The 24236-nt window shown below is 45.5% G+C and overlaps 1 protein-coding gene across 14 annotated transcripts in view; it reads left to right on the forward strand.

The window, feature by feature from the left end:
- MYO18B (myosin XVIIIB) overlaps window positions 1–22779 on the forward strand; it is a 198265-nt gene extending 175486 nt beyond the window's left edge. For 12 of the 14 annotated variants that reach the window (XM_065568882.1, XM_065568889.1, XM_065568886.1 and 9 more), the window contains 2 exons: window positions 19462–20711; window positions 22608–22779. In XM_065568882.1, the coding sequence (XP_065424954.1) occupies window positions 19462–20710 (1249 nt within the window). In that variant the 3' untranslated portion in view covers window position 20711; window positions 22608–22779. Of the gene's footprint in view, window positions 1–19461; window positions 22574–22607 lie in introns of those variants that run through there. The other 2 variants (XM_065568884.1, XM_065568887.1) reach the window with 1 other exon arrangement.
- The last annotated feature ends 1457 nt before the right edge of the window (window positions 22780–24236 follow it).

Genomic DNA, 24236 nt, shown 5'->3' on the forward strand with positions numbered 1-24236 from the left:
GTCTCAGTTGATCTCAGTTTTATTAAGATTTTGCTTACATAAACCCCCAGAAATGAGAAACAAATCTACCTAGCATTCACTTCTTGCTAATATATGCGGGATAGTTTTCCTTTCCCGAACTAGCAGCTCCCAAAAGGGAGTGATATAAGGCTATTATATTCAGCCCAGTGTACAGAGATCAGGAATTTGATTAACTTTTTCTGTAATTCTCTGATATTAAGTATTTGGACAAAAATGGCTGTCAACTCTGAATCCCAGTAAATCAGAGACATCTCACAGTCGGAATAACTTGTCAACCTTTTATTAGAAAGTGAATTCAAAACTATGTGAATTTACTGCATCCTTGGGTAACAAGGTTGAAATTGCTGAACTACAGAGCTTCTAAGCCCAGTATGCAGGAGATAGGGGACTATTCAGAGGGCCTTCACTTGGAGGGGTCAGTATCCAAACAATTCTGAACAGTCCCAGAGTGACTGGACACACACATAAAAATCATAACGGTTTTGGGTATTCGTCACATCCCTACTAGACTGAAGTTATACTATAGCAGTCATCTCTTACACTCTGGGTTCCTTGCAGATACTCTTCTGTGGGATGAAGGGTCTGTCTTTTCTCTAGGCCCATTGATTTGGTAACAAGCCCACTGCACCCTAGAAACGTCATGGTTCTCACAATGATGCATACTTGGAGCTTCATGGTGATGGTGGGGACAGAACTTTGACTGTCCTGCTGCAAAAGGAGCAGCTCCATCAGCTGTTACTAGTGTGTGGCCTGTGACATGTGGCTCTAGTTTCATGCAGTAGAGGGCAGGTGTGTTCAGGCATGCTCATTGCAATATTAGTATAGACTCTTCCAAGAGGAGTGATGACAAAATGGCACAATGTTTACGTTTGTCTGCAATGGTAATTTTGGCTCGATTGGCATCTGTGCCGGCAACCTGGTAGTAAATATTTACATTGCTCAAGCTTTAAATGTCTCTCTGCAAATACCAAAGATGAGTGCCGCCCAGCACTGGTGATTATGGGATCTGCAAAGACTTTCTGCAGACCTTGTTACAACAGGTGAGTGAAGCTACCGTCAGGAGCGAAGGGGAGGAGTAAGAGACACAGTTTCACTCAATCTCTTTTCATGCCATAGGACAACTCTTCTTGACGAATGAGAGTTACTTGCTCTGGTCCCTCTGGTGCTAGTCTTCCTGCAGGATCTTGTTTGGAAGCTGTCAGGTTCCTCTCTTGAAGCAGAGTTCCCCTTTCCCCAGATGATCTCAATGAGCTGTTACTAGTTTACAAGACGGCAGGAGTAGAAGACAGACATATATTTGTGACACTTAGCACATGCTATCTCATCTTGGGAACCTTGTGGCACTATTCACTGCAGCTACGCTGCCCTTGTGAATGCAAAGCATCCAAGGATTTCAATTCCAAGTCGATGGCTGATGAACATCCCTAGCTATTCTTTCCCCCTGGTGCCTCCTTAGCATTGTTAGACCCTGCCATCCAAGGGAGTTCTTGGAAACAAAGCTTAGTCTCTCTCAGATGTGGTAGCACATATGGCAGCAACACTGACCACATAAAGCCATCAGCACAGCTCTCAATTGTAGCTCTTGAGTCTTGAGAGGACAGTGTCACACTTTCATGTCCATGAAAACAGATCAGGATACATCCAATTGTTCTTAAGATCTTGTGGGGGCTCACTGTTCGTATCTGATGATAGTCAGAGCCTAATCCCAGATAATAAATTACTTTGAACTTTATAATTTATTTATATGTTTACTATCATAGGGAAAGAACCGCTTGAAGACACACAAAAAAGGGAGATCACCTAGGTTTGGATTTCAGTATTTGAATATTCTTATTATGTTAGAACTGGAGGTCTTGGAGCAGTCAGGAAATGGCCATGTTACTTATTTTATTTTAAAACATTATATTATCAAAAGGAAATAATTTCTATTAAAAACTTTATTGCCTTGCATTGATAGCATGACAGGAAAATTTCTTAGAGAAATTTGGACAAGTTCTTCTCTCTTACTTCCTTGGAGCTGTACTGGTTTTCATACATGCAGAACCAAGAGCATAATTTGGTCGATATTCTTTTTTCTCTGGACATGCATTGTATTGCAATGCAAGTGGGGATATTATGGTATAAATTATTTCAACTAGCATAATCATAATCATGTTAATTGCTGTGTAATCTTCACTAATTAGTGTTGTATGTCATTTGCTTTGGTGTGGATTGCACACTACAGAATTCTATTTGGCTTGCAAATGCTTTTAGATTTTTTTTGTATCAGGTCTTAGTTTGCCTCTAATTTAGGCAAAGCATTTTCCGTGGTGTTTACAATGTTTTGCTTTGCAATTATAATATGCTTACAAATTGCGCTTCTTCTAGCACTGCCCAAAGCCCTAATTGAAACAATCAGAGAAACACACACACTGAGCTTAACTGACATTCAGGATGTAGCTGAAACCAGAAAAATATGAGGAAATACAGGGCTAAGGCCAACATGTCAAACATTTATTTCAAGCTCTGTGAGTTATTGATGACACTTCAGTCTTAAGATTTGAATTTACATACGAACAGGGTAACATTTCAGAATGGGAACTGACTATCTGTCTAGTACTTGTGCCCTGTAATGCAAAGTTCCTCTAAACCAGGGCCGGCTCCAGGCACCAGCTTACCAAGCAGGTGCTTGGGGCGGCCATTTCGGAGAGGGGCGGCACGTCCAGCTGTTCGGTGGCAATTCGGCGGACAGTCCCTCACTCTTGCTGGGAGCGAAGGACCTCCCGCCGAATTGCCGCCGCAGATCACGATCGCGGCTTTTTTTGTTTGTTTGTTTGTTTGGCTGCTTGGGGTGGCCAAAACTCTGGAGCCGGCCCTGCCTCTAACTCAGTGGTTCTCAATCAGGGGTACATGTACCCCTGGGGGTACGCAGAGGTCTTCCCGGGGGTACACCAACTCTTCTTGGTATTTGCCTATTTTTACAACAGGCTACAGAAAAAGGACTAGTGGAGTCAGTACAAACTAAAATTTCATACAGACAGTGACTGGTTTATACTGCTCTATATTCTATTCACTGAAACGTAAATACAATATTTATATTCCAATTTATTTATTTTATAATTATATGGTACAAATGAGAAAGCAAGCCATTTTTCAGTAACAGTCTGCTGGGACACTTCTGGATTTTTATGTCTGATTTTGTAACCAAGCAGTTTTTAATTGAGGTGAAACTTGGGGGTACACAAGATAAATCAGACTCCTGAAAGGGGTACAGTAGTAGATTTGGTTGGGTGAGCATTTTATTTTTTGGGGTGATATTTCTTCTTTTCATGGCCAAAAAATTATGATGAGAATGGAAAATTTTAAAAACTGCAGTTAAATATGCGCTGTGGTTCATGAGTGTGCACTTGAACCATTGAAATCGGGATTCAGGCTTTTTTTACATGTTTCTTTTATTCAGTTAAAACATGTTTGGCTTAACAATGTGTCTTCTGTATTTTATTAGTTAGTGTGCTTATCTGTTAGGCTTCCATGGCTCTTGAGAGAAGGTGGCTCGTTTATGTTATATAACTGTATTAAAAAAAGATTGTGGGATTAAACTGTTTTCATTGATTCTGCAAATCTCATACTGTTTTTAGGCTGAAATGTGGTACGGCAGTGATCCCAGGTTAATGGGCTAAATTAGATTTGATAACGTCCTATTGCTTCCTCCTCTGGACCTTAATGTTACATGCCCAATGGCTGTTCAATCTGGCCACAATGAGAATTAATGCCTTTGCTATATTTATTTCTCAAAGCCAAAGGCCACAGCTGTTCATTGGCCTGCATTCCTGGGGGGACAGTACTGAGAGACAGCCCTGTGTGACCAGTGTATTGACACTCTAAAAAGCTTGGCAGTGGGGATGAGACTTGTCCGAGTGATGTTAGCAAGTCAGGCGTCTCTTCCATTTTCAGTCCTGGCTATGCAACTCCCATAAACAGCCGGACAAACTCTGGCTGCACTCCCCTGTACTAAGATAGCCTGTGGTGAGGAGCATCTTGGGTGAAATCTCTTGATGAGTGTGAATTTCACATGGGTAACCCCATATTGCAGAGAGACGTGGGATTTACTGCAGAGAGGGGTGCTTTTTCAACAGACGTTTTACGCATAGTTTCCATGCTTGGCTTGCATGCTTCTAAAGCAGCCGCTGTGACATGAAAGCTCGTCATCATGGTACATCCATTCCAATCCCTGGTGGGCCCAGTGCACTCTTAGGCCATCTGTCCAGCCACTTGTGTCACTCCCTTTACAAAGGAAGCCAGCGTTTCATTGCAGGCCCTTGGCATCGCTGCGTTCACAATCGTGTTTATTCTGTAGCGGAGCAAAGCCGGGAAACAGGAGCAGAAGATCATTGCACAACTCTTTATTAAACGAGCTCCCAGAATGCACAGCATATGGACCCTTTGAATGAAATATATCTAGAACTGTGCTGAATTGTCCATCTTCATGAGATACTCATCTCATTAACATGTGGGTCTCCGTGCTCATCCTCTCTCTTCTCTGGCACATTTCCAAACACCCACCTGAACTGGGATAGGTGATCCTGGCTTTGTGTCTTGTGAGGCGAATCAGGCACACACACAGACATCCAGGGATGTGCTTCCCATTGGCCTAGCTCTGCTCCTGTCGCCGTCAGAGGGAGGTTTCCCTTTGCTTTCAGTGCAGCTAGGTCTGTGCTGAGTACTTCTGAAAATGCCACTCCTTGCTGCCACGCTTTCAGTCTGACAGTGGGTTTTCGGGAAGGCAGCACTGGTGTGCGGAGGGGAGATTTCCCTTTCCATGGATTTTGGAGATAAGCCTAGGAAGGTGGGGAGGTGAACAGCAGGGTGAGAGACAAGCGATTTACGCTATAGGACAATGTTAGCACAAGAACCACGGGGGATAAACTGACCGTGAAGAAGCTTTCACTGGAAATGAGAAGGAGGTTTCTAACCACCCAAGGGGTCATTGTTCTGGAAAAACCTCCCCAAAGCAAGAGTGAGGAAAAACAACCGAACTGGTTTTAAGATGGATCTTGACAAATTTATGGATGAAACTGACAGGGCTGCCTGTGAGAGCAGGGGCTGGACTCGATGACCAAGAAGGTCCCATCCAGAAGCACATCCCCTGTTCCTAAACTTTCCCCTTTGCTTCCAATCAGTTTTCAGATCACTGAGAAATGAATTGTGGGAATTGAGCCCAGCGCTGCTACCTGGCTGTGCATTTCAGAATAGGGTCACTGGCTCTACAGCGTCAGGCTTGGCCCAGAGCCCATATGAATCCCGGAAGGAAGGTATCTCTGGTGAATGTAGAGGTTCCAGCATCCCAGACAGAATTTCAAACTGGCTGTTCTTTGGTCCTGGCGGGAAAATAAAGATGATATGACATCACTATTAGTGGGAATGTTCCTAGAGACAGTATATCAACCCAGTAATCAGAAATTTGTTACAAGGGAGAAATTAGCCTCTGGTATGCAAAGTGCTTTCTCAGAATGTAATTAATTGTAAATGAAATTTAGTCTCAGTCTCTGTGTGTGGCTGGAGAGCCAGGGTTGAAGCCTCTTTTAATAGTCCCTACATCAAATCAAGATAACAGATAATACAGAGAACCGCTTCAGAGCCGGAGAAATGTCAGCGTAGCACAGAACTTCTCAATGCTGGACGGCAACAAGAACCTAGGGACATTTCATTCAGGAGGAAAGGACCTCTTTGGCATGCAGCACTTCGTAACTGCTTGCTAAAGGCATATCAGCTTCCCCTCTGCTTTTCTCTGGATAAAATGCAGTGCAACATACTAATCTCAGATACAAACATTACTAGATTGCTCGACGTAATATTAAGCACTGTCACAGTATGAAAGAGGCCAGTTAGATTTCCTTGACAGTAGCTATGATAAAGGATCAATGTATAGTAGGAGGTGGTAATCTGTCTTGATTGAATTCCAGCTTCTACCAGTTTGTTTACAGATAAATTCAGAGGTGCAGCAGATGGTGGTAGACCTGCAGGGATATTCAGCACATGGACAGATCAAAAGTTTTAACTTATGTCATTATAATTTGATAAAATTCTGGCAACTGAAACCAGCATCCTAGAGAAGACTTGTCAGAATGCAGGACTGGGGAGCAAAATACAGGCTGATTCTGCCACTGTGCTCAAACTAAAAATGCCTGCAGCATGCAGAGCAGCAAGGCCGATGCTGACCAGGTTTACATCACGCCCCCTGATGGCGCACACTTTCTAATTGAAAATCTGTTTAGATTAACTCAGTGGATGAATTGACTGACTGCAGTGCGTGTAGGCTGCTAACGCTTTAAGGGTACTGGCTCTTTTTTTTTTCTTTTCTTTTTAAACTTAGTGCAAAACTACTAAGACAGCTGAATTCCTACAATGCCCACACTCATTACACTCCAGGGAGTCAATCTCTTCTAATCTAGCACCTTTGTCCTTGTTGAGCTGGAAGGGACCTTGAGAGGTCATTAAGTCCAGCACTGAGGCAGGACCAAATATACCTAGGCCAGCCCTGACAGGTATTCGTCCAGCCTGTTCTTAAAAACTTCCAGTGACGGGGATCCCACACCCTCCCTTGGAAGCCTGTTCCAGAGTTTAACTACCCTGAGAGCTAGAAAGTTTTTCCTACTATTTAACCTAATCTGCCGATTAAGCCCATGACTTCTTGTCCTGTCATGGAGAACAATTGACCCCTGTCCTCTTTAGAACAGCCCTGAGCATACTGGAAGGCTGTACTCCGGTCCCTTCTGTGTCTCAAGACTGAATATGCCCTGTTTTTAAAACCTTTCCTCATCGGTCATTTCATCATTGTTGTTGCTCTCCTCTGGACCCTCAGCAGTTTGTCCACATCTTTATTAAAGTGGGGCACCCAGAACTGGATACAGAACTTCAGCTGAGGCCTCACCAGTGCTGAGTGGGATAATTACCTCCTGTGTCTTACATACGACACTCCTGTTAATATACCCCAGAATGATATGAGCCTTTCTCGCATCTACATCACGTTGCTGACACATATTCAATGTGTGATCTACCATAATCCCCAGATCCCTTTTAGCAATACTGCCACCTCACTAGTTATTCCCCATTTTGTAGCTGTGTATTTGATTTTTCCTTCCTAAGTGCACTACTTTGCATTTGTCTTTATTGAATTTCATCTTGTTGAATTCTGACCAATTCTCCAGTTTGTCAAGGTTGTTTGAATTCTCCAAAGTGCTTGCAACCCTTCCCAGCTTGGTGTCCTCCGCAAATTTTATAAGCATGCTCTCCACTCCATTATCCAAGTCATTAAAAATGCACTAGGGGCAGGGAGATTTTGCCCCCTGCAGGGCGTATCTGATGCCATAGTCTGCATTTCCCCATGTCTGCAGCATCATCTCTAGTTCTCATAGATAGGGGCATACTTGTGAGCTGTTCCATTACTAGGCACTCTTGCCCGAAATGCCAGGGTTTTAAGGGCAGTAATGTTAATGAGGCATTCTTTAGTCCATGTGAGTATCATCTAACCTTCCGAATATCACAGCAGGACAATCTGTACAATTGGTGAGAGGTGGCTCATGGGGTTGAGCTCCTGGCATCCATGGTGGAGAGACAGATGGGGCTGGAGGTGGCTGCTGGGTGTGACCAGAATCCTGGCTTCCTGCTCGGGGAGCGAGAACGACTGTTGGCTGCAAGGAGCCCAGGGTGCCGGGCGCTGGGAGGAATGGTGCCACCGCCATGCAGTGTTTCCTTACTGCACAAGGCCTTGCTGCTGTTGTGCTAAACCACATTCATTATTTGCATTTTAATGTCAAAACCGATCAGGCCCTGTGCTAACGCAGATGCTGCTTTGAATTAACAGGGCTTTGCTCCTTTGGCATTCGTACCCTGCAGTGCAGCCCCATTGCTGCTCCAAGATGGCACAGCACTTTATGTGACACATGGAAATACTAGTCACTGTTCTGTGTGTCTTTGCTTTGGATTTGTGTTGCTCTTGCGCCTCGCTACACAGATGATTGTTTCGTAAGCAAAAATGTGACATCCAAGTCCTAGGTCACAGCACAGAGCATCATGAGGGTGATCCTAGTGCACCTCCGTTGTCTTGAATTGGCACAGCAGATAGACCTAGCTTGGGAGCCTGGCTGCTTGGGAGCCAAGCCACTGTTTGCAATGGGTTGCTTTGTTTTTAAACACATAGAACACAGTTTGGATATGAGCTCACAGGCAGAACGTCCTTCTCCGAGTCCCATTTGCCCATTTACAGACCTTAAGGCCAGAAGGGACCTCCCTGATCATCCAGTCTGACCTCCTGTAGAACACAAACTGCAGAGCCTCACCTAGCCACTCCTGTAATAGACCCCTCACCTCCGGCTGAGTTACCGACATCCTCACAGCGTGATTTAAAGACTTCAAGTTACAGAGAATCCACCACTTACTCTAGTTCAAACCAGCAGTGACACATGTCCCACACTGCAGAGAAAGGTGAACCTTTCTCCGCTCCCTCCAGGTCTCTGCCAATCTGACCTGATGGAAAATTCCTTCCCAACTCCAAAAATGATGATTAGTTAGAGCCTGAGCATGTGGGTGAAACCCACCTCCAGACATCTGGGGGGAAATTCTCTGTCGGAACTCAGAGCCCTCCCCATCCAGTGTCCCATCTCTAGCTGTTGGAGAGATTTGCTAATAGCAGGCACGGTTGGGCCATATGCCATTGCAGGCAACCTCATCATACCATCCCCTCCAAAAACTTATCCATTTCAGTCTAGGTTTTTTTGCCCCCAGTTCTCTCCTTGGAAGAAGAACTTCTTGGTGGCCAGTTTATATCCATTTGTTCTTGTGTCAGCATTGACCCTTAACTTAAATAACTCCTCTCCCTCCCTGGTGGTTAGCCCTTCGATGTATTTGTGGAGAGCAATCATATCTCCCCTCAGCCGTTGGCTGGTTGGTTAGGCTAAACAAGCCAAACTCCTTAAGTCTGCTCTCCTGAGGCAGGTTCTCCATCCTCTGACCATCACTGTAGCCCTTCTCACTGAGCAGGATCTTCCTCACAAGGAGGTTACAAAACCGAAGGCTTTGTGTGAAGGAGCTGCTGCAGGAGCTGCATTATAAATGAGCCAGGTGCACCTAGAGAGCAGGAGCGCACAGACCGTTTTAAAAAGCCACTTTAGCTCTTCCATACACAAGGTGGGATGGTTCCTCTGAGCCTGGCAGAAGCTATGTTTATTCATCAGGAAAAGAGGCACAGATGTTGCTGTTGCCAGCATGGAGTTTTTAAGCACATTGATTATTCCAGGGTGCATCTATAAATATAAATGTTTGAACAGTACATGTTTTTAATGAAGTCTTTTTTTTCAGGATCTCAGCAGAACAGAAATGATTGTTGTCAGTTTCAGTGGCGGGGGAGATGCTGCCCCTGGCAGCTCCAGTTTCTGTGTTTATTTCCCCCCCCCCTTCCAGCTTTTCCCACTAAAAGAAAAAGTCTAACGACATATTTTGTCAGCAATTCACAGAAATTCTGTTGACAAACAGTAGATGGAGTGGTCAAAAAATCCCATTGCTATGGGGCACTAGGACCCAGAATTGCATAGTGTAGGAATTGCCATTCCGAACTGGGCAAATGATCCGTCTTTGTTGGCGTCCTGGCCAGTAGGAGATAACAAAGTGCACATCTGTCCACTTTGGGATTTGCCCTGGAGAATGCTCTGATGACCCCAGACAAGGAGTGGTTGGCTTGTGCCACAAGGCATAAGATTTTATAATAGTTATACATTTTTTATTCTAGCTATTGTAACTGGGGATGGTTTTATTATCCATCTAAATGTCTATTTCTATACACAAAAAGAACAGGAGTACTTGTGGCACCTTAGAGACTAACACATTTATTAGAGCATAAGCTTTCCAAAGAAGTGGGCTGTAGTCCACGAAAGCTTATGCTGTAATAAATGTGTTAGTCTCTAAGGTGCCACAAGTACTCCTGTTCTTTTTGCGGATACAGACGAACACGGCTGCTACTCTGAAATATGTCTATACGGAATTCTACAATTCAGAATCCTACTACTCAGTTTCAGTGGTATCTTGTGGCAATGAGTTCCACTGGTTGATAAAAGAGACCATTTCGTATACAACAGTGTTATATGAGTCACCTTTCAATTCTGCTGAACATCCCTTTGTTCTGGTACTGTGAGAGAGGCTGAATAGGGGCACTCGATCTGCTCGCAGTGTGTATATACCTCCGTCATGTCAGCTCCCGGCCTTGGAGTGACACTGGCAGGGAAGAGGCATTCAGCCATCAGACAGTCGCTCTCTCTCACACGTGGGCTTCAGGGCAGAGTCTTATGAATGGGGCCTTGATCTTCTTCTGGAGTAGAGGGAACGGAGACTGTTGGTGGCTCTGGATCCCATCTAGTTTGTTATGAGGACCTGTGTCTGCAGCGAGGTGTGTGGAGCTGCACCTGAAGGGGTTAATTTGGACCCTAGAGCAGAGCCCAGTACATTGTTCTTTGCACATTTGGCTTCAGCCCTAGGCTGAGCCCTGTTAAGTGCTCTTGTGTTAGGTTAAACGCAGCGCTAAGAATGAAAGCCGTGCTGTTCCTCAGCAGTGACTCACAGCCGTGCGCGACGCAGGTTTCGTTCTCCCCAGCGGGGGCCGTGTTTTCTTCAGCCAGTGGGCGCGGTCCCTCTGCAGGTACCTACGCACCAGTGCTGTCACTCGGCCCCAGGGTCACGTCACCTGCTCGCTGACAGGGCCTGTCTAAAGCCAGGAATCAGCCTGAGGCAGCAATAGGTCTCCATGAGTGCTTGGAGGCTCCATGGGGGAGCCCCTGCTTTGCCCCTGCCCCACAGTTCAAGCTTTGGGCTCACCCCACACGATCTAGTCCAGGAATCCCAGTTCTTCTCGGAGCGCTCGTGTTGGGAGACGTTTGCAGGTCATTCTGTCTTCTTGTTACCGGCCGTCTCAAGAGGCATTTTTAGGCTCCGGGTGAAAAGCGAGCCGACCTGAGAACAGACGGCAGGCCTCTCTGCACTGCAGGGCTCTGTGCGAGCTAGCGTGAGCTGAAGAAGGGGGAACTCCAAACCACTCTGATTCAGGATAAACCACAGAGCTCGAGCAAGGGGGCCAAAGCAGGCAGGGGGGAAGGGTAAGCCCTTTACGACGGCCGGCCTAGACTCCACCAAGCTTGGGAAGGACCAGTTGTACCCCATGCTGTAGGGCCTGCGTGCAGGAATGAATAGGGCAGACGGTCACAGCAGGGGAAGGTGCGCTGTGCAAGTGGCACAAGCCGATGGGTTTAAACAAAGAATGTAATTTCCACTGAGTTCTGTGCAGGGAGCTGGGAGTGCTGGGCACTGCCTCCTAGCAGGATGGCTGGGTGGTGTTTGCTTTTACTTTTCAGGCTGCCAGAATCTGCTCACTTGGCTATTTTTAGGTGCCCAGGAACTGGGGGCGAAAAAGTAGAGCCATATGTCAAGAGCGCTGTTATCAGGAGAGGACAAAGCCCCAGGACTATGCCATGCTGTGAGGAACACTGCTACAGCAACATGCAGAAAAGCTTGCAGACCTTGAGCAACCTGTTCATTTCCCATCGGAAAAGACTGGCTGGGTAGAAAATCCACATAGGTCAGCGCTGTGTGCAGAGAAGACATGACACGTGTTTTCTCAATATAGTCCTTGCTGTTTCATTACTTTAGAAACTCACTTGCAGCTTAAACTGATTTCCAAGTACAGGGTGACTTGTCAAAAGTGTCACAATGGGCCGACTCAAGGGTTTGCAGAAGAAAGAGACGATGTTTGTTTCCTCGTAAATGCAGCATGATAAATCTTGAGCCCTCCTTGAGAAGAGTTTACCCTCTGCATAGACTGAAGTGCAAGGCATGACTTTGTTAATCCAGTCAGTACAAGGTCTGGTTCATTCTCTCTTCCCAGCGATCCTTAAACCAGCTACATCCTCAGTCCTCAGTGCTAATCTCCCCAGGGACAGATCTGTGAGCAGTAGGTGCTACCCGTTCTCGCTCCCTTACTGGATTCCTCTTGGTCTAACCTGTTTGCTTGCAATGTGTCTGGTTCCTGATGTGACTCTGGTTTCTCCTTTTCCCTCCCTGTGACATTACCAGGGTGCAAGGTGCCTTTTACATTGCTTCACTGTGAGAGCAACCGCTTCTGGTCAGCTCACACACAGCCTCTAGCTTGTAAATTACTCCCAGCTGAATTACATGAATGCTCTGACCAGTCAGTCATGAATTACATGATACCAGCAAATTCCCAGTCCTAGACTTTCCCCCAGAAATGTGTGTCTTGTACTGCCCAGCACACTCCTTCTGGATAATACAAGCTCCTAGAAAGTCCATCATTTCATCAATGGAAAATGCTATGCACAAACCCTATTATCTCAAGTGAAGATTCCCAAACACGTCAGTCCAAATACACTTGTTTAGATAAACATTAAAACAAGTTTATTAACTACAAAAAAGATTTTAAGTGATTACAAGTAATGAGGCATAAAAGTCAGAATTGGGGTACAAAGAAAATAAAAGATAAAATGTAAAGTAATACCTAATTTAGCAAGCCAAATGAATTCAAAGTAAAGGTTTTCCTCATCACATGCTCTTTGAAGTCTTTTACTGGCTGGAAGTCTCCAAACCAGGACCCCTCAGTCAGTTCAGTGTTCTTTCAGGTGCTGTTGATGGCATGAGCAGAGAGAAAGGGAGGAGAGAGAGGTAATTTTTGTTGTGTGTTCTCTATTCTTATATCTTTTTCTCCTCTTTGAGGATTATCTCCAGCTGCAGTTCAGGTGACAGGAGGTCTGTGGGACAGGACCTCCAGCTGTTTCTTTGCCAATATTTAAATGTCTTGCTTATACCCTTCTTCCTTGGCTACTTGGCTTTGTTGACACCTGGCTTAGGTGTTAGTTCATCTTTTTTTCCTGAGGAACTGGTTTGTGCCTCTAAACTTGGAGCATGCTACAGCAATACAGTAGAATCTTATAACTTTACATACAATGTTGATACACATATTTTATGAGGACAATAACGTTCAGCGGATTATGAGTTTTCAAATGATACATCACAGGGCACGCTTTGAACAAAATTTCTCATAGTCCTGTAAAAAGGGTGAACATAAGAGTATAGCCTGTCACACCCTCCCAAAGCCCATTGCATGTATTTGCAGCTGGGTTTTCTTTGGAGGTGTTTGCACAGGATTACTTCACTTCTGTTGTCTGAGGGCACATGTTGTTATAAAGTTCTGCAGGACAAGACACAGGGTGACTGTTGCTGCCCTCGGATAACAGTACAGAAGCAGGGTGCATAGGTTTGCTCTGGGTGCAATAACCTGACAGACACTGAAATACAGACAGACCTCTCCTCTTCCACACAGAGCAGTTAATTTGGGAGGCATGTTCCTGTCTGTGCTAGAAGAATGATTTCCCTTCATTTTAGTGTGTGTGAAATCCAGACTCCTTTCTGAGAGTGCTTTGGAGGAACGGGAAGAAGCTGAGCATGTCCGCCCCATGGTAAGGAGCAGGGAAGAGACAGGAAACAGGGCCCTGTTGTGCTCTGGGAGGAGTGGAAATGCTGTTAAAAAGGCTGGAATGATGCAGTTCTGCCCTTCTCACTCACACGGCTGTTGTGATCACATTGTTGCTTGTGTCCAAACTCAGAAAACAAGCCTGGAGCCATAGGTCAGATGCTGACTGCTGGCTATAACAGAATGGCAGAGGGGAAGGCTAGCTTAGTTGCCTAATACTTTCCACAGGTTTCGGGCAGCTGTTACTAGTCTGGAATGAAATTCACCCCAGCAGAACAGGTCAGGCATGAGGCCTAGGCACTGCTTAAGGTTGAAGTGGGGCATTGGCTGAAGAGGTGGATTTCACTCTTGCTCGTTAGGGCACGGTGCTGAAACTGTTCTTTCCAGGCAGTTTCGGCTTACGCCGAGCTTAGACTACAGCACTTGCTATAACGAAGATCGCAGCCCAGAGACGTCAAGTCCGTCTTCGTTTGGAGATGCAGAACTCGGAATTCGCTCTCTATCCCTGCACCCCCTGAATCCCATTTACAGGCTCTGTGCTGCTCTCACCCACAACACTTATTAAGAGTTGTACAACGGCAACTGATTAAGCCTCAGATCTCTTAACTCATCCCATCACCCCTCTGGATGGCGTCAAGTAGCGATTATCACTGAATGTTAGTAGGTTTTAGCTTAACCTCAGATGACACAAACCTCAGAGCAGAAATATTTATATTCTATATTATTGGCAGTTAAGGTTAGTGGAGCAACAAATGCTCAGATTGGTTTCCCTATCCGTTGTGCTCTGTGGAATGCCTACAGAGAGCAACAGGTTTTTCCTCAAAGGGTGCAGATTAGTAGGATTTGGAACTATTTTATTAGTGTGATGATAGGACGGGATTGCTTGTGATAAGGGGCAGGGCTCAGCAGCCCCGGGGTTCACTTCCGGGTTCTGTTTTATGCTCCTAAAATCTCATGCTTCAGAGTTTCAGCTGGCCACCTGCAGGGGTCAGGAAGGGACTTCCCCCCCCCCCCCCCCGACCCCCATCAGGGATGGCCACAGCTGGTGATGGGATATTGGGCAGGGCAGACCAGGGCTCTGAGGTGGCACGGAGCATTCTCTCTCTTAGGTGGTTGGCTGGCTGGCTTGCCACATGTGGGGTCACAAAGAAATTTTGTCCCAGGTCAACTGGCAGTGACCTTGGGGGTTATTTTGGATATAGATATATTTTTTTGCTTTCCTCTGTAGCATGTGGGTGCAAGTCACTTGCCAGGATTCTCTGGGTCTATCTCACTTAATCATTCCCCTGCCATTAGAGGGGCCTCAGACACTAGTGCATCTTGGTCCCTCCTATTTTCTGCCCATGGCACATAAAAATCTAATCTGGTCTGTAATACTTCGGTCTAATTTTGGTTCCTGGGTTTAGTACGTGAATGCTGGGTGGTGGTGGTGGCTTGTGAGATGCAGGAGGCTAGACTAGATGATCTGGCCGTTCCTTCTAGCCTTAAACCCTGTGACCCTAATTGGGAGACATTAACAGCTGGATTCTCTGCTTTTTCGGTATGATTAAGGCCCTACTTGACTTGCAGGAGGATTGTCAAAAAATTGCAGGTGAGTGGCGGACAAGCCATGGAAAATTGCAGGCAAGTAATAATGGACCTTTTTATTTGCAGCAATAAAGTCTGTTATTACTTTTTCATGATTTTCCACTGTTGGCCGCCCAGGGCTGAGAGCAGGGGCCAACGGCTCTCAGCTCTAGGGTGGCCGGGGTTCCCACTTTCAGCCCCACACACGACGGGGTTACTGCTGACAAAATTGTGGTGAAAGCCTAATATTGCAGAATCCACAATTTCCACAATATTGCAAGTTAAGTAGGACCTTAGGTATGATTTCATTTCTTCTCCTTAATAAAAAAAAAAAAAAAAAGGAAAGCAGCAGCTAATGTTGCACATGAACCAAATAAGAAGATCTCTCACAGTTGCTCTTTGGACAAGGTCTAAAAGCAGAATGGTTCCTCTTGATTGAATTTTATAATATCACAGCTAGCGAAAACAATAAACAAGTGAGCGGTTCATTAAGTTTCAGGCTCCAAACACTTTCATAAGATAATGTGTCTGCTGCATGGAACGGAGCAGTGACTATCTGATTCTAACCCGGTGATGTTCACAGGCGGTTAGAGTTTCTTGCCTCTTTCGTGCAGTTTTATCTAAGCCTTGAAAACCAGAAGGAAAAGTGAAGCTGCTGAATGAAAAGCCGGCTGTTTAAATGATGAAATCCAGCGGCTCTGCAATTTACAACGTTGCTTGGAATCATAGACATGGACAGGGGCAATTCCCGTGGAAATCCTCTTGGGAGGATTACACCAGCTTTTCTGGAGGATACGATTTCGGTTTCCAAGAGATGATGTGAATGGTTTGGGACCTGCCATGACTCAGCTGTAAGTGAAAATTGCACGAAAGCCAGGGCTACAGCAATAGTATGCTATTTTAGTCGTCACATTCCTCAGATTTGTATTGTATGCTAGTAACATTGAAGTGATTATGGCTCAATTAGTTTACTGCGGGAAAGTCCAGCAGCTTGGGACCATTCCGGGTGAAGGCAGAGCTGCGTTTCTATCTGACTCATGGCTACCCCTCTCCATCACCTGCTAGCCCCAGGGGTCAGGAAGAGTTCTTGGGGCCTAATCCATGGCTCACCGACGTCAATAGGAGACTGTCCGTTGACCCAAAGAGCTGGTGGAGTGAGACCATGAGATGCTCACGAACCGGTCGGAGGGGTGGGGAGGCCAGTGCATTTGGACAGGTGCTCCCATTTTAGGAGCCTCTCCCTTCACTCTGCAGTTTGCTCAGGCCTCCTCCTGCTGCAGAACCTCGGTGCACCTTGTCTCACGTTGCTGGCTTTGGGAAATCACAGGCCCACAACTGCATGGAGTTGTTGCTGCAGCAGTTGTTGTACAGAGACTCAGCCCTCCCCCACCCCGGGATTTTGTTTATCGATGTCACGCAAGAAGGAAAGCAGCTCGAATGCTCCCTTATCCTGGCACTTCTTCAGTTGCTTTTGGATGCCAGTTTGTTATCAGCTCATCTCAACATTTAAATTGCTTTATGGTCAGTAGAGCCAGGTCTCAAGTTGCCTGGCATTGTCTCTGCGATCATTCACTACCATAATGTTACCATAGCAACTAGAATGCTCCCCTAGTCAGGATGGTTTATTATTGTCAAGGTAAAACTTCACTAGTGGTTTTGAAAACCTCAGCCCTTCCATCACACACGGGTATTTGTTTATATTTAGGTTCCTCTGGTTTAATCGATTATCCGCACATTTTCTTCTTTTTGTTGTTAGACAAATTCAAAACCAAGAAGCTTTTTCATGATAGAAAATGATAGGTCCCAACTGATGATGTCTGACTGCAGTGACGCAGTACAAAATATACGTTTGTGTTAGAAAATTCTAGGCTTCCTTTACAGCAGCGTCTCCAGCTTCAAAACACTGGAAAAAATTCTTTATGGGCAAATACATTTTGACAAACTCCATTTCTAATTTCGCAGGCAAGAATCTGAGGGAGAGCACCCTATAGATTGTTACTTGACATTATTGATCCCAAATTATATACCATGAAGAAACATACAACAACGCCTCAAACTGTCAGTCATGCTGCATACAAGAAACAAAGCGAACTCCCCCTTTCAGATATTGTTAAAATTAAATGGGGGGGGAATGTGTTTTCAGGCCTTCAGATGAATGTGTGCAATCTTTTTTGAAGAATTTCACCCAGAGTTTTGTGGCACAAAGGGTAACAATGATTGCAATCAATTTTTGCAGTCTTTCTGCAGCAAACAAGAGAGGAAGGAGTGTGTGCGGTGGTGGGGGGTGGTCTTGCTTCTTAAACTGATTGCCTTTCTGTAGTTGTTTTGCATCCTGGGCATTTCTGGAGTTATGCTACAGCCTATTCTGCTAAGGCAAAGGCCCACCTCAAAAAGGACTTTTTTACAACTAATTTGAAATGGTGGCTGGGCCATACCCTCACAGCCTACACGTCCGTGAGATCCCACAGCCAAAAGGAAGGTTCATAACCTCACCAGGCACAAATGGGATAAAGCTTTCCTGGTCTGTGGTGTTGTAACGTGGTCCAAGAGCACCTGCAGATCCTACCTGACTCCCAGATTGGGAACACGAGTCACAAGGGGTGGGCACAAACCCTCAGGTAAAGCTAGGGCAAGAATAGGTTCTTCATCATCCAGTCACTTCCCCCAGCCTACCAGCCTCATCTCATTCTTATCTGGATTGAGCCGCCAGCAGTTCACTCATCTGCACACCTCATCAGCCTCCTCACCCACCCTTCCAACAGCCCCAGACACCCATCGAACCGGCAGGGAGGCAAGATGGGTCTCTGCAGAGCACCACATTATAGTAAAAGCTCCCTCCTCGTACCGCCTCCTCACCACACTCAGCCAGGAAAGAGCAGACATAACAATATCCGCATGGGCACTCGATCCTCTTTCATCACTGAGAGGAGATCGCTGGACTCAGGGCTGTACCCAAATGGCCCAGAGTCAAAGAGACACGTAGTGGCGACTGGGCTGCCAGGGAGTTCTCTCGCTCTCACCTTCCATAGGATCCTAACCAGAAATGCTGGTTGACAGCTAGCCAGGCTGTCAGTGTCAAGCCTTGGTTTTTTGAGCTGCTCCTTTCAGAGGAGTTGGCATCTGCCATCCCTAGTGAAGGCACGGAGAATCTCCACTGACTTTGCCGATAGCCTTTCTCAATGAGCCATGGCACCTTGTTACTGCATTTCCTCCTGCTCAGTATGTCTGCCCTTAAAAAATAAAAGCTCCAGCGTCAACAACAATAATGTTCCATTCAAATACTTGTGATACTGTTTACCAAAAGAGAACGTGTCCTTGTTAAGAGAATGGTAGGGAATTCTAAAGACACGCTGAATTCCTTTTCTAGTGAAAGCTACAAGCTTTAAGAGCACCATCCCATTAATAATAGCTCCGACAACGATAGCTATCGGGTGACAGGGATTAATTAGCAGAGCCTGCATCACTCCTTTAATTAAAAATCAGCATTGTGGTTGTTTGCAGAAGGAATTCCCATACCACCTCCACCCCCGCCCCTCAGGTCTCTGCAGCACCTTCTGCCAGCGCTGCTCAAGTCTGCCATTTGCTGGTGAATGGATTCTCCCCAAATCGCACTGATTTTAAAGGGGCAATAGATGACGTTCCATAAAGCCAAGGTGAACTAGCTCCACTTGCTTTGCTCTTTCATTGGAGTCTAATTGGACATCACAGCTAGGTTCCTATTTCCTGGGAGCAGGTTTTGGTATTGGCCTGTGTTCCATTCTAAAAAGCTGTTTTCCGAAAGGCAAATCCTGAAATACTCCCGAATGGAAGGAGTTTGGCCCGTGGTGTGTGCTGTTCATATCCAGCCCACGGCCAGGCATTTATTTTGCTCTTATAGTTTATAATTAGTTCCTCCTACCAAAGGGAGCACTGGAGAAACATACCAGGGAGTAGCATTGGGATAGTGTGCTATAATTCAGCTTCATGAAGATTCAGTGTATCATCTTTGGGTAGTGACAGAAATCAAATAAATCCCATGTATTGATAAAATCTATTGAGAAAGCAACCCATTTTGAGGCATGTCTTGGTATGTCAGATTGATGAAGTACAGTGTCTGTGATGTGATCTACCTTGAGTCATGCATTGTAGCTTCTCTAGTTTACTCAGAGACATTTATGTTGAGTTCAGTTATGCTCAAAAGTGTCATTTAATGAAACAGTTAGAGTTCATTTACCTGCAATAAGCAATTCCTATTTAGAGGCAATGGTTCAAGTGAGACTAGAAGGTAAGAACAGATTTCTGGATACCAGGACATGGCCTTTCTGACTGACGTTGTGGCTGCATCAAGTCAGGTAACAAACTAAAATGTATCTCTTTCTGTTGTTGCTTAGGATGAACAAAGAAATCAAAGATCAAGAAATGAACCGACCAGCTTCTGCACTGAGTGCTCGGAGAGGGGAATACAGAAGACCTATGGGTGAGGCAGATTTTGGCAAGGATGTGAGTCATTTAGTTGGCGCTCAAAGATGGGAATTTGGAAGAATTGCAGATAAGGAGATTGACAGTCAGAAAAAAGCTATGGATAAATTAGGAGCTATATCTCCATCTGTGATGAGAAGGAGATCATCTCCTACAGCAGAAGAGACGTTTCCAAGCTCTTCATCTGCACTTTCTGAATATGTAGAAGAGCTGAGGAGGAAAAGGGCAACAGAGAAAGTGCAGGGAACATTAGGGTTAGAGGACACCTCTCCCCTGCCAATCTACCAAACAACTGGTGCCTCCTCCCTGAGAAGATGCAGGACTTTCAAAGAGGATGATGAGTTCCCAATAAAGTTTGGAGTCCATGAACGTACAGAAAGTGAAGGAGTGCCTGCAGGAGCGAGCCTAGTGCGTTCATCCAGTTTAAAATGCATATCATCTGAGAACACAGAGCCAGCGTGTTCCCCAGCTCTCCGAAGAATATCGAAGTTTGGCTCCTGTGACTCACTCTTACAAAATATTGATAATTCCCGCTTGACGCTGAGTTCACCAGCTGTGGGAGCAGATGCGTTCAATCCATCGAGACTTAAGCCATGGAGAAGTTACCTTGAGCCATCATTAGATGACACAGCCAGTGCTGATCTGGGGAAAGATTCTCTGGTATTTCAGAGTAAGCAATTCAGTGATGTTATGGCTGAAGGAAAGGAAAGCGACCCGTTCACTTGGAAAATACCAACTCTCAACTATGAAAGGAGAACAAATGTTGATTTTGATGACTTCCTTCCAGCAATTCGAAAATCCCAGTCAACAAGCAGTTTGTCCAGACCTGTCAAAGACAGGAGAGAAGGCCAGAGGCCAATGAGCGTTCATTTTGAAGACCAGAATTCGGCAGACAGCACTTTTTTGTCTGAAATAAAGACCATTTCAAAGGCCAAAGAGGACGCTGGAAACCTCTCCGACTCATCTTCATCCTCTGGCTCGATCGTTTCTTTTAAAAGTGCTGACAGCGTCAAGAGCCGACCAAAGATTCAAAGACCAGAAGGTGAAGGATGTGCCGGAAAACTGATCATTGAAGGTGCTAAAGATGAAAGGCGATGGGAGGCAGAAGGGAAAGAAGATGATGTAAATAGCATTATGATGAAATATCTAGGAAAAGATTAAGGTAAACTTGCCGATATACTCACCACGACCCGTCTGTACGGTTCACTTAGGCCGGCTGTTATAGGTTTGCTCTTTGTGCCACTGAGCTAGAAGCTCTACCAGCATTTCCACTGCAAATTCTTCTCTCCAGAGGCTTCTGGTCTGGAATAGCCTAACCCTGGCTAAGAAGCCAAACTCTGACCAGAATCTACCCTTTTACTTGGCTTTATTGATAAATAGTATTAACCTAATGAATAATCATCCCTTGGCAGTCCCTTCCCTACCAAATTAGGGCTACGTTCTGGCCAGAGCAGAAGTAGCCCCAAAACAGCATACGCCTCCCCCATGTGCTGCTGCTGCTCCCGGGGCCGGTGTGCAGAAGGGAGGGACCAAGGCCCCCCTCCCGCAACCCCATTTGCGGGGCGTGGAGAGAGCCGGCTGGGCAGCTGCCCTGCGCACACGGAGTGCCATTGTGCTTGGCCCTGACGCAGGCTGTACAAGGGACAAAGGGAGGCTCCTGGCCCTTTCCTGACCCGCGTACAGCATACAGACCAGGCAGGATCTGGTCCCAAGCGAGCAGTTTAAGAACCCGGCCAGAGGAGGAAGTGACGGCTCTGACAGCATTAGATGCAGGGAGCCCAATTCCCCATTGACACCAGCGCACGGTGGGCATGAAGCACCATTTGGAGCTAGCTGTGTTTTACACCCACTTTGCACTGCTGTCAGTGATGGGAGAGCAAGGGAGTCTCTTCCGAACAGACTGCTTTGAGCCTCACCTAGCCCCCCGCCCTTACCTATTCACTGGAATGGCCTCACCTAGCTCTTCTCGCATTGAATTACATCGAGTGGCTCTGGAGCGTTTTGAAACTGCATCTCTACCAGTTTATTAATCTAAAACATCAATGAGCCTGGGCCCCGAAACTCTCCCCTCCAGAGAAGGTAGGTTTTGCTTCTAGTCACTCTCACATCCTGTAGTCAGCGTTTGATTCTGACAAGCAGTTGGATACAATTCTCCTGCTGCCTTTGATGCTTCCAGAATTAAGATTTATTACTACAATCCAGGTTTGAAAGCAAACTCCCTAATGAATGCATCATAACCGGAACTGTGTTTAAAATAGATTAGAAAAATGTTTTGTAAAAATGCAGCCTTTAGACAAACTTATTGGATGTCAAGCTGTGACCAAATCTGCTAAACCAACACAAGAGCAGAGGACGCCTTAATAAAATATTTCTTTATGGGAAGCTGCATTTGCATAATAAGATGTCCCACTTTCCCCCGACCTCATTTTAATAAAGTAAGTGGCGTGTATAAACTATAAAGCCCAGTGACATCAACCAGCCGAAAAAGCATGCCCTTTGCTCGGAAATGAGAGTAGGAGTGCCCAAAAGGAGAAATGTCACTGACCTGAACAAGCCCTCGATGCTGTGAGCTAGCACAGAAAGGACAGATGTTTGTTTGTATTAGGAAACTCTGTAGAATAACCAGTGAGTGGCTCTCAGGATTGCCAGCCCCAGGCGGGAGTCAGCCTCTCCGAACAGAATGTGGCATCAGTAGCTGCAGTTAGAATTTCAGCTGGTAGTTTGAGACTTGTTCTGTCCTGAGTTCCACGGTATGAACCATGTCACTGAACATGCCTCCTCATACATCTTTTTCATTTTGTAGTTTCCAGAAGTTGAGGCCTTATTTAAAGCATTCATAATTTCGTGGTTATTAGAACATAGATACATAGGTGGCTACCATTGGTTCCTTCTTGTCTGGAGCATGCTATGCTTTCTGACCAAAAGACAGTGATATGAGAGACAGAGATTCGATGTACACTACCATGGGAAGCTGTGTTCTGACCTCTGCTTGCTTTATACAAAATAAAATATTTGCTTCTTTGACTTAAGCCTCTTCTCTTCTTTCCTTTCCTTGCAGTGAGAACAGGCAGCTGAAAACAAAATGCATGTATTGAAAAGTCCACCGCTACGTAAGTGCAGCCCACTGCCGCGGGGAGGTTTAGGAGACATTTCTCAGTGTATACACACTCCCTAGAGTCATCTGCACTTAAGTCTTAATAAACAAAGTTCTTGGCAATTTTTACTTCAAATACATTTTTGCTTTGTCATTGGATCTGTGCATTCTAATAATCCCACTCAAAATTCTAGCTTCCCAGGAAAGGGCAAAACTTCCAGGGTTTATTTTACTAGGTGTTTGTAGCAAAACTGTGAAGCTCTTCAGAAAATGTCTTTCACTGCCAATGTCTAAGACACTTTTTCAATCTGCTGGCACGTTGACTGGCTCTTGTAAGGTTGAATGAGGTGGGTGTTATAACTCATTTGCTAAATACTTTTTGGCATGACCAGAAATTTTGCACTTAGGCAATTTTCAGCATTTCAGCCTTTAGAATTCCTCACACTCCTTTTCTGCTGCATTTTTAGTTTAAATTAAACCTTTGTAGCAAGAAGCATTTTCTTTCTCACAGACGACTGCAAAACTTTCATCTTAGGGTTCATGTAAGCAGTTACACAAAGATGTTTACAATATACACAAAAGTAGGTAAACTTTTCCACCTCCTCGCCAGCTTTGTGCAGTCCTTAGCACCGCCGTCCTGCCGGCAGAGAGCACTTGATATTTTCATGTTTCCTCATGCCTGTGTCTGGGCCCATGGTAACTTTTCCTGAGTTCTGGTGCATTTTTCTAAAGCAAATAATGGAAGAATTGTGCAGTGGCATAGATTACCTCTGATTACTACCACACAATTTTAACATACCTGGTTAATGGCCCCGCCGTTATTGGAAGCAAAACCAATCCACTGTGTAGGTTTTCCACTTATAAAAATGATCTAAATGAGATATTTACCATTGACCTTCCAAAGTGGCTCCAAAGAAGCTCATCTGTAAGGGCTGAAGTGTCCTGGGCTCATCTCTAACTGTGCGGTTTAGTGGACCCTGGGGCTTATTTTAACCTGTGCTTTATGTGCTACAAGCTTTGTGAATGTGCTGACTAGCATGGCTTGTGTCTTGATGGCAATTCCGCTGTTTGGCAAACTCCTCCTCGCTCGGTGAGAGCAGCCCCATTCATGATGCACCCCGAGGTATTTGTGGGAATGTCAGTTTGTCACCACCACTGATTGGAGAAGAATCGTGTCTTTCTGTCTTGCTCTCTAGTGGAGAATGAATGCCGGGCTGATTTTATACTTATCAAGTAAGAATATTATTAGAGTCAGATTGAACAAATAACCATACGGGGAGCATCCCGCAGCGGGTGTAGGAATACACTCCCCCCTTCGCCATTCTGCTCACAGCCTTGTGGGTAGTACATGAAGGTCTGAAAGGGAAAGTCCAGCAAAACTCATGTGTTAGAGCAAAGAACATAGATGCACAAGCACGTTTCCCTGGTGAAAGGCAGGTGCTAGTAGCCCCTCCAGGCCAAGGCCGGTGGATGCTCAGTGTGGGGTTCATGGTGCAATACTGAAACATTCCTTGCCAGCTCACCCCCATCATGGCGCTGCACCTACTTTGGACACAAGCTGGACAGCAATCCTATGCTGTCACTTTCTAGCAG

Source organism: Chrysemys picta, chromosome 15, assembly GCF_011386835.1.
Source record: "Chrysemys picta bellii isolate R12L10 chromosome 15, ASM1138683v2, whole genome shotgun sequence".
In the NCBI taxonomy this organism is placed as follows: domain Eukaryota; kingdom Metazoa; phylum Chordata; order Testudines; family Emydidae; genus Chrysemys; species Chrysemys picta.